At 36.1% G+C, this 11,382-nt stretch overlaps 1 protein-coding gene across 2 annotated transcripts; it reads left to right on the plus strand.

Annotated features, from left to right (window-relative positions):
- The first annotated feature begins 241 nt into the window (after positions 1-241).
- Positions 242-9,452, plus strand: LOC128861483 (G-protein coupled receptor Mth2-like). 2 transcript variants are annotated; one of them, XM_054099647.1, is made up of 8 exons: positions 242-416; positions 1,963-2,518; positions 2,616-2,769; positions 5,326-5,511; positions 5,587-5,826; positions 5,907-6,078; positions 7,743-7,931; positions 9,063-9,452. In XM_054099647.1, exons 2-8 carry the CDS (start codon positions 1,997-1,999, stop codon positions 9,136-9,138), a joined length of 1,539 nt encoding a protein of 512 aa, XP_053955622.1. In that variant the 5' UTR covers positions 242-416; positions 1,963-1,996; the 3' UTR covers positions 9,139-9,452. The 2 variants fall into 2 exon arrangements, with proteins under 2 accessions (XP_053955622.1, XP_053955623.1); XM_054099648.1 differs by having other exon boundaries at positions 242-361.
- Positions 9,453-11,382: the final 1,930 nt, after the last annotated feature.

The raw sequence follows: 11,382 nt of genomic DNA on the forward strand, positions 1-11,382 counted from the left end.
TGGATGAAAATTTTCTTTAGAAGATTGTTTTGTGATTTCAATGAGATGTTTCTTCCCACAAAACAGCATTCTAAAATTTATCGCTAAAATGACTAATAAAATGAAAATGGAATTTAAGTTGCGATTGTAAATATGAATGTACAAATTCTTCAGCTTTTGCGGTGCTAACCGAAGCCGATTGGCGATTCAGACTTTGGCGATAAAAGTTTTGCCGCAGTCATTTTTGATATTCGTGGTTGTTAGCATCGCCGTTTTGATTCGTCCTTACTATTTTCTATGTGGAGCAGAAATATTTTATTTATTAAATTTATTTCTACTATTATTCCTTACAAATTACTGAAACTGAGGATGTTTTAACAAAGTGCGCCATTAAGAATAAGTTCACAATTGAATGAGTGTCAAATACTCACATAAAAGTATGTTCTGTGCGAAAGTAAAAAATATGTAATTTGAACGAAAGTTCATTCAAGATCTTGGCTGGAAATCTTAGGGATAACAAATCAAACTAAAACAATTAAGGATGTGCTGAGTTCGGCTCAATTTGGGCTGGCTGTTGTTTGTGGACTCAAAGCAAACTCGTAGGCAATGAGAGTTATGGATCGTAACAGTAGATGAACGGACGGAAATTTAGACTTTTTACACAATTTCTTTGTAATCGTATTTACTTTTCGGGTTCATCACTTGTATAGATGTAGCTTTAATGCCTGGAGAAACGGACGGAAGGTGAGGGGACTTGGCACCCTGTTGGGTTGAAGAAGTTGGCATGGCCTTCAGGCCACGACCACGCCAAGATCTTATCAATAAAATTCTCCTTTCTTTCACCGCAGTATTATGGACTGATGTTCCCTGCCGACTTCATAACGCTTTGTTTTTAAAATCAAATAGCATTTACAATAATACTATTTTAATAAAATGCGAAGTATTATTTAGTAAAAAAGCTTGAAGTGCTTCAATTTCTTTTATTATTAATAGTTAATTTTCGGTGTTTATATTTCAGTAAAATAAGCGGGAATATTTTTTAAGCTTATGCGAAAAAAAGCATTTTTAACGTTAAATATTCCTATTAATTCTTACTGATAATTAGGCTTCATCCGTTTGAGTCTCCTTTGTCGTCTCCAAGTCGCCGAACCTCAGGGTTGGTATGTTTTTCAAACCTTTTGGTATGAGCTGCAGCATTGTGTTTGACAACTTCAGGTACCGACGTAGTCATGAGGTCACGACGCCAGTCACTGTTTCTTTCATGCCATGGCGAGTTTATTGTGTTTTTTATAAACGTTTTTTGAAATCCCTTAATTTTTCCATTACCTGTTTGCTTAGCACAGCCCCACAGCTACATACATATCGATGTTCAAGGTTCTTCAGCAACACTTTGCGCAACGTTTTGGTCTGCCAGTCATTTTTCCATCCACGTCAGAATCCATTTCTTGAAATTTTTTCACCAACCTTTGAATTGTCGACTCTTTCGGATGATTATTTCCATAAAAAATCACGAATTTTGCGATATTTTGTTTTCTTAAAGATCGACCACTTCCATAATAAGTTTCAGTTATTTTAATGCGTTATTTTATCGTGCAAAATTATACATCAGATGATATAAAAATGGGTACCACCTAGGAATTATTCCCTACTGACATCGAGGCGTCACTTATAAATTCTTTTGGTACAGTTGAATGGCCACGTCGACTTTCTGAAAATCTTCTTCGAAGTCATCACCATAAAATATTCGAGTTTTTGGATCTCCGGATTTACAACGGAACAAGAATTTCAACATTATTTCTTTAGAATATTTCCTAATGTACGGCAAGCACGGGATTTGCTACTGAAGCATAACAATTTGTAAAATTATCATCGCTTTCTGGTCACCCTTTATATGAAAGTGAAGTTATAGATTTTCGAATATCCAATACTCGCATTCATGTACATTCACTCATATGGATATGATCAATTCAATTCTTTTTTAAGGTTTGTGTGTCTGTAAAGGACTTAATTGAGCGCCATGAACGTCATCATTTTGGTTTTGTGCATCGTGATTTGGTTTTGGAACGCAATTGTTCCCTGCCGCTGCATTTTGTCGGAAATACCGAATTGTGCCTTTGAAGATACCGTTAACCTGACCTCCAGCAAAAAATTTAGTAACGGCTCCTACCTCTATGAGGGCGTATTGGTGCCTCCTGCATTGACCGGCCACTACGATTATGTTGAGCTGTACGAAGGAGAACGCCAGCAGGTGACGAAACATATTCGGGGTTGTGTGTGTCACCTCAAGCAATGCGTCAAATTTTGCTGCCATCCAATGGCGGAATTGTATCGCATTGAAAATACCACTTCAATAGATTGCGATAGCGCGCCAAGTAAAGACTTCAATTACTTGCCATATGTAAATATTACTATGCCGGACAGCAGCCAAGTCTTGACGAATGTGCTGGATGAATTTTTGCTGCAGCAAGGGCTTCCATGCAATCAAGGGTATATGCTTGTGCCTCACGTAAACGAAAAGCATAAATGGAAATTGTTTAAGGTAGGGAGCGGTGTGGATTTATATCTAATATATATATATACATATATATATTTACAAATACAACAATATACTCGTACATATGCATTTTATATTACAGAATGGTACGCTGTTGCGTACGTTGTATCAGACGTTCCTTTCGAGACGGGATTATTGCCTTTTTGCCTATGAGGTAAATGGTCGATATGAACTGCATCCACTGAACTGTTTCACTGATCGCAAGGAGCCCCCAACACTCATGACAAACACTATCGGTAAGATATATTAATCATATATGTACATGTATTAGGGTTGCCAAATATAACGGGAAATTTTGATCATGATATCATGGTAAATCTTAAAGTGATAAATTTTTTTAAATTGTCAATATTTAAAAAATCATATAATTTAGGAACCCATATATTACAAATAAAAATGCAAATACAAGAGTTATAATAAAATATACAAAAAAAAAGATACCGAAACATATTTACTCTAATGACATAAAGTCATATTAAAAAAATTTCCTATGAATTGGGTTCGTGAGGAGCCAATCCAGGTTCTTAAACTGACAATGCTGCCCACTCATAGTTTTTAGCAGGGCAAAAAGGGGAATTTTATATTCGAGTAAGAATTAGCCTTGGAACAAAGCAAGCCGATTTATTAACGCTTGTGAGCTAACTATAAAATTATGTATGTATCATTCATATATGAAAAGATATGAGCCCGTAGAGAAACTTATCCGACTCTTTCAAAAAAAGTTAATCTTTCTACCTCTAAATACGCTAAACTATATGCTCCATCTAGAAACAGGACTATTACCGCAGTTTTATCTTAGTCTACCGACAAACAGACTCCCTAGCATCTTGGCTAATGAAGCAGTAAAGCAGGGATAGCATTGGGTTAAAAAGGGGACTAAAATATACCGAAGTATTTTCGAAAAAAGTGTGCTAATGATGCACTTCGTCAGAAAAGATGGTAGGTAAGTAGGTGAATTCGTTGAATTCGTTCGTCTGGCACTCCCCAAGTAGCACTAAGGTGTCGTTTTGATACTGTTATGAGACCTCCTACGATCAAATATCTAAAGTATAGTCAGCCAGGGCTGTTGATGCAATGTAGGCGATTTGTGGGATTTACGTTGGAGTACTGCCTCAGAGCTGTGGAAGGAGCATCCAGTGTCCTTGATCGTATATCTTTCAAGCTTAGACATTTACGGAGAAATCATTGAACAGTTTCCTTCTCTGAAAAGTCTCCCCAGCTTGTGCAATTAGGACTAAATGGTAAACCTAGCTTTTCCACCTGCGTGCCTATCGTCCAATGACCGATAAACACTTCTAGGAGTTTGGAAATTGAATGGCGTGGACTCCCCTGGACTTTATGAGTCCTCCATCTATTGTACTGCAACCAAAAGGTTTTCGAAATAGCACCTTAAGAAATATAGCTCCATCTCTTCAAAGCTCACCTTCAAAAATAGTCAGAGGGATGGCAATGCCCGGGTGGGATATCTCTGGGACCAATTCAGTCGACCTCTTCCCTATATATTTTTATGCCCTGGAACCCAGATCAGCCTTGATCGCGGCTCGACTATTGGAGAAAATGATAATATCTCCTTCGCTCCCACGTTTCCTAAGCATTTTGCATGCCTGCAGGATCTAGATAAATTGGCTGATAGAGAAAACCCCTCCTCCGACTCTCGATTCCATCTTGGAGCCGTCAGTGGAGACAGAGATACTTCGGTACAAATTTTCTTCTCGTTCCAGTCCTGCCTACTTGGAAAGATTGCTCTGGTACGACTCTCAAACTCCAATTTGCTTAAAGAGAGATCTATCCAAGTTCAGAGAAATACGGCGTTAATTGCCTAAAAATGCTACCTTGTAATAGAGTCTTCAGAGATTGCCTCCTGAGTCCAAGCGCATTTAACCTGATTGCACTTCGAATTGCGATGGAAATAACATAAAACTCGATGGCAAGTAAGTGCCACAAGACATTCAGCACTGAGACAAGTTCTACATGCTTCGCAGATTGTACCCTCGCCAGTTTACTGATACTGTAGCCCTTCCGAAGATTTTCTCACCAAACTCGGCATCCATACGTTAAAATTGGCAGAACCACTACGTTGTGCGCCCAAAGAACGACCTGTCGCTAGAGCCCTATTTTTTGCCGAGCACACAATTGCAGGAGTAGAACGCTAAACTGGCTTACTTTACCCGATTTTCAATAGAGTTTGGACTCAAGTACCCCTCCAAGATGATTTTGACATCTTTTCAATAATCAGTGCGTTTTTGAACGTTTACGCAACGCAATTACACAGCATCGACTTCGGGAATAAGCTCCCAATATTTCCCAACGTTGTCCCACAATAAAGAGATTCATTTCTTTCCGCGGAGATGTGATTCCTACTTTGTGCCAAAATTTCTAGCGGAAAAGAACAGTTACAGTCAAAGTAATTTATGGTTATAAATAATCAAATTGGTTAAATTCACGGCTTATGCACTATTAAATGTTTTGTTTGAGCCTGATTTGTACAAATTTTCAAATAACAAAAGCTTTGCCCGTTCGACTGAATGAGTTGATTTATTTGTAAATATTAAGAAAAAAATATTTATAAAAATGATGCAATTTTCAATTTAAAACAATTTACAAATTTATTTCACATTTGATAATTAAGAAGTTTTTACTTTGCTCAAGCGGATATTGAGGAATTTGCAGGGATTTCCGGGTCCTGAAAGAACGGGATCCCAGTTCCGGGATCCCATATCCAATATTTATTTATGTGTACATCTATATTCAGCTATTCAAAGAACGACTTCCCTTCCCTTTGATTTTATTAGTAATGCTGATTTCTGCCCCCTTCTTGTTTGCAACAATTTTGGTTTACTGGTGTTTGCCGGAGCTGCGCAACACCCACAGCAAGTGCTTCATGTGCTACCTATTCTCTTTGGCCATCGGCACGACAATGATAGTTGCGGTGAATCTGCGAACGTCAGATTATGAAAATGTTACCTGCGAGATCATAGGTGAGTTTTTTATACTACTCTATTCCTAAATATTATGTAAGTATTATTATTTTATGTGTCTGGTACTACAAATAGGTTATGTCGCCTATTTCTTCTTCATTGCCGCTTTCTTCTGGCTCAACGTCATTTGCTACGATATTTGGCGCAAGACTTCTAACGTTCAGAATTTGATGTCACAAAAAATGTCTTACTTGTACTTACTCTACGGGTGGGGAGTGCCATCCCTTATGACTACCGCGACCATTGCGTTGCAGCGCTCCAATTTACCAGATGAACTGAAGTCGGGCATAGGAGAATCACATTGCTGGTTGAAAGGCGAGTAAATCGAGCATACGAGACTAAATTATTTTATTACTAAATGTATACAATATATAACGATACACATTCACTTACAGATGATGACTGGTCTGCCATGATTTACTTCTATGGACCTGGTTTATTGCTAATTATTTTCAATATTGTCATATTCTACCTGACTGTTAGGAAGATCTACAGCGTACGGAAGGATCTGCAGGAGCTTACATCTGGCGGAGAGAGCGCCCAAAATCTACGTTCGCAAAAAAATAGGTGAGCCTTAAGGTTTGATTACATCGCACAGCTTCGCATACATTTTAAACTGTGAGATAAACATTTGCTTAATACTTTTGTAAACGGTGGCAGGATGGACTAAAGTCACTAGATTCATGCACTGGAGGACCCCTAAGGGTGGTGTCCCTTCGCCTCTCCTTTGACTACTCTCTATTGACGAAATTCAGACAATGTTAAATGAGGGCGGGCACAAGGTAGTGGTATACGTCGATGACTTGGTTCTCGGTCATGGCTGAGATTGTGAAAAAGTCAAAAGACTGTATTCAGTCGCCAGAGTTAACTCTGACAAAGGAAAAAAAGGGGAAATCAAGCCGCAGGCCGTTCTTTGGATGTGCAACGTAGTGGTTCTGCGAATTTTAACGTATGGATGCCTGGTGCAAAGGACTGCGTGTATTGGCATCACCGATGCATGTAGAACTTTTCAAAACGCTGCCCTGAATGTCATTTTGCATTATTTACACCGATGCTGAAAGTGGAACCACTTGAGGCACCCTGGCACTAGTGGTACTTCAACCATTTCACCTACCTACATGCATCTGATTACCCAGAAATTAGCGCAACTTATAAAAATTAGTGGCGTATTAAGTTTTGATTTTGCTTCACGTTTCAAATCACATATCAATTGCAGTGGCACCAATGGTAATATTTGTACAGATTTTCATGGAATGCATTTTAGAGTGATTTACGATTTTCTCTGTGCAATCTGATCAATTCTAATATTGTAAATATGTATTGTATCCTAGGAAAACTGAGAAAGAAAAATAGATGTAATACATGCAAAAATAAAATGCAAATCTAAATCAGCAGGGTTTACAATTTTGTAGCAAGATTCGGGGCAAATAGCGCGGGCTACGTACTTTCGATTTTTGATTTTTTCGCTGTGTAGACACGTCGAGTTTCTGCTATAGAAAAAAATGGATCAAAGAATATCGATTCCCAAACTTCGTCCCATGAGATAAAGGGGAGTAAAAATAGAGGTTGGCTAATAAATATATATTTTTGTGAGGCATAAGAAGCCGCTTTATTTCTTAAGCAAACCTCGTCCGTAGTTTCTTGATTGTTTTAGAACAAACGTATTTTTAGGGATGGAAAAAGCGCTAGCACAAATGCATTACATCTGAAGCAGATTATTTTATAGAAGACAAAATTGAAATTGGTGAATAAATAAATTTGTTTCGAGAAGCACAAAAAATCATACTTCGTTTACAAGTAATGTAGAAGATTAATTTGCAAACTTTAAACTTCGATGAGCAGAAGTTGTCACGCCCTTTTCTTTCCACTACACAGCCTCATGCGCGGTACAAAATGTGCTTCACATATTTGTTTAATTTTTTTACCAACAACGCCAATTATATTAATATAGTCAAAAATTAGTTTCAGTGATACATTTATTTTATTTAATTTTTAAAATATTAAAAGATATTAAAATCTAGTTTTCTGCTAACAAATCTGTTTCATACCCAACGAAAGCAAAGATCAGCTGTTTTTGTGTTAGAAACCCGTCGCGAACCGTGAATCACCCTATTAGGTTTTCAAAAGATTGACAAGGGCTTAAAAGCCGTAAGTTAAAGATTTAAAGTTGAGTGAAGTTGTGCGAAGTTGCGCGAATTGAAATAGAAAAATAAATCTGATGAGAATTTTAGTGCGTGGCTATTCTTTCGTTTGTCCATCATTATGGGTGTCAGCTGGATATTGGAAATCATCGGCTATCTTGTGGGAAACAGAACCAATATTATTTTGGCAATGGCAGATATTTTCAACGCATCGCAAGGACTAATTATATTTTTACTGTTTGTTGTGAAGAAGAATGTAATCGTTCTAATAAAAACTAGGTAAATGCAAATAAACTAAAAAACTCAGATTCTGTCAAAAAAGTACCGGGAATCGATGAATAAAACCAAATATATTTATGCTGTATTCAAATTTATTGTTGGTTAAAGCCTCCGAAATAATTACGTCAACAAATAATCAAATTATTAATGCGAATTGGGCTCTCAAACGCCGAATTTTATATTTGTTTTCGTCATTGGTTTTTTATTAATTTTTGACAAATATTCATTTAAAATGATCATTTCCTGGGGCTTATTTGATAGAATATGCCAACCCACCTGGAATATAAATATTTCAACTTTAATATACTTAAACTATACATTTAAGGGGACACATACCTGTAAACGGCCATATTTTCACTGATTTTCATTAAAATTTTTTAAAATGAAAAAGTCTATATGTTTTTTTTCAAAATTGGCATACAGTTTATTTATACATTAAAATAATATAATTTTTTATTTATTTTAATCTTTTAAAATGGCGGGTGTACACTCAATTCTTCCGGAAGGTCATAGCGGGGTTTCTCAATCGGCGGGCATTGTAGCATCGGCGTCAGTGACCTGAATACAAAAAACCAAAAATTGAAAAAAAATCGCGGAATAAAATGTTTCAAAAAAAAAAAAACAAATGCATTTTGGGGCGAATTTTCCTACTATTTTTTCGAAAAATTTTCGAATTGTAAATTCACATAGAAAGTAATATCATAAAAAAGATGTGTAAAAAAATTTAGGGAGATCGGTCAACAACTTTTCGAGTTATCGTGTACGCCAATTCGAAAAATATAGTTTTGAGAAAAACGCGTCTAAAGTTTGAATACAATGTAACTATAACTCTCCCAGCGCTCGAACGCAAAGAATAGAGTCGCCACGGTTGACGATCTATAATATAAGAAATACTTAAATTTACGTTCTAAATTTTTTTTGGCATATTCTTAAAGGATTATATTAACATTTTATGAAAAAGAATTTTTTTTCCCAAATTTTACAGGTATCTGTCCCCTTAAACTTAGAATCTTAAACCGCCAGTTAAATTGTTGTTGTCGTGTATTAATTTCCACTCAAACTTAGACTTTTTCTTTAATTAATTAAATTTTTTTAAAGATATATCATTTAAAATACTTTCTTATATTACAGAATACTTTGCTACTTGCATAAAAAAATCCAATGGCTGAAGATGAAGTTCGATAAACCGGATAACTCAATGGAATAATAAAATAGTTAGATATTTACATTTAAATTTAAGTAAGTAATTTTTTATAGAATAAAAATGTAGCCAGTTACTTAAAGTGTCATTCGATCGCAAGCTATTTTCCCGCTTTGAATATTTCTTCTCGTAACTTTCGTTTATTTACTATTAAATTCTTAAAGATCGAATTGAATATTTCAACTACCACTTTGTGAAAAACATTCCAAAACAACTACTTTAACTTTGGACAGTACTCCTTCATCTATGTATATGCGCAAGAATAGCGTTTTAGAGTGAATTACTATTAAGTTAGCTCAAGTAACAAAAAATAAAAAAGATACAGGTTCAAACAGTTGTTTCATTCAAAGTGAAAATTTTAAGGAATACCATGAAGCAATATTTATGTGTCAAATCAAAGGAAATGGGTAAGCTAAAAATATAAACAATTCAGTACCATTCATAAAGTAGCATAAAATTATTCTGTAGTTCTCTTCGGTCTTTTGCAATTTTTTACTACCGCTTCAGATGTTGGATAAACTTATTACCCCTTTGCCCTTACTTCCAAATGGCATCCGGAACCAGTTGTCAAAATTTACATAACCTTTTATTATTTATGTAAATCATGAAGAAAATCAATATGTTTATATAGTAGAGTCGTGGACAACCAATTAGAGCCAACTTGCTTTTTCATGCTCCTCACTATGTGTCGTTAACTTTTTATTTCATGTGACCACTAGCAGCCTATTGAGTTTTATTTGATTGTAAGTCTTCATAAGCGAGTATGAATGCCAAAAAAACTTACAATTCAAAATTAATATCAACTCAATTTTTATATGGGAAGGGAACACGGTCAAAATTCAAAAGAACGCTCTATGATAAATTTCGATTTTCGTTTTGTTCTCGAGCTCGCAAATAAAAACAAAAAAGATGATGGTTCGCTGAACCACCAAGTTAGTCCCGAAAACCTCCAAGCATTGATCTTGTAATTTGTTCAGCGGAGAGTTGAAGTCGTTTACTCTCCAATGATAAGTCCGTTAGAATCATCGGTATGCACTGAAAGAAAATATTTCTCTCTTTTTACTTACCTTTATTAATCGTCGCCTCTAAGACGTTGTTCATACATTTTTTCCTAAATATACTGAGTCTACTTTTGATTGCAATCGAGGTTCTGATTCTTCATGCTGCATAATCGGGTGCATAGATTTGAAAGTAGACAACTTTTCGGGAAAGAAACTTTGAGTCGTCAAGTTTGTGGGAGCCTACCCCACGTGAAATGAAGCCAGTTTCCGTGGGCCAAGTTGCCACATCTCTTCCTTACGACTGCCTCACATGACAACATCTCATCAGCAATGTTTATGCGATGCTGCTTTTGGTCGAAATTGAGCAGTTTTGGTACGAATTTTGCGGCGACCTGTCTCATGCAAAAACAAAAACTTTGATACACGTTCTTTGATCCATCTTTTTGAATAGGTAAAAATCGAAGACGAGCCGAAACACGTGCAACAACAGCAGCTGTCAACAATTAACTGAACATTCAAAATGGCCGAACTTGTCGGCATGAGTGAGAGATACGAGTACCAACATATCGCCACAGAAAAATCGAAATTCGAATATGTATATGTAACCTGCGAAAATTCAAAACTTGCGATACTTTTTGAACACACCTCGTATGTCGAAAACGAGGTACTCGTATTTCTCTCTACCTCATTTCGATATACTTTTACACACCTTTTATAAGGTAAGACTAAATTTCCGTCCGTGCATCTGTCCGATGTTACAAGCAATAATTCTCATTGTCTATGGGTTTGTTAATTTAAATTTTTGTTAATTAATTTTTTCTAAAATCTGCCCGGTTTTATAAAGTTCGATCTAGATAGAATTCAGCCTCATTTACTTGTTCGTGTAAAATCTCTAAAATTCATTATTTACTAATCTGTAGTTCTTCTGCATCTTCTTCGTTGATAGACCACAACTTAATTCTGCCATCAAGCAGTACGAGTTTTTTTCACTTTTTTGACGTTTTCATTGGGGACTGCCCTCGCTGGGTGATCCGGATGAGGTTCATCTTCAAAGGCCTTCGTCGAAATAGTCGATCCCATTTTTACCATTGTATATGAAGATCAAAACCCTCAATCACTACATATTATAAAACAAAGTCGCTTTTTCTGTCCCTATGTCCCCTTATACGCTTAAATCTTTAAAACAATCGGTCAAAATGTGGCAAAAAAACATAATTTTTTTGTTTTCACGGCCATAAATCATAAACGA

Source organism: Anastrepha ludens, chromosome 4, assembly GCF_028408465.1.
Source record: "Anastrepha ludens isolate Willacy chromosome 4, idAnaLude1.1, whole genome shotgun sequence".
Classification (NCBI taxonomy): domain Eukaryota; kingdom Metazoa; phylum Arthropoda; class Insecta; order Diptera; family Tephritidae; genus Anastrepha; species Anastrepha ludens.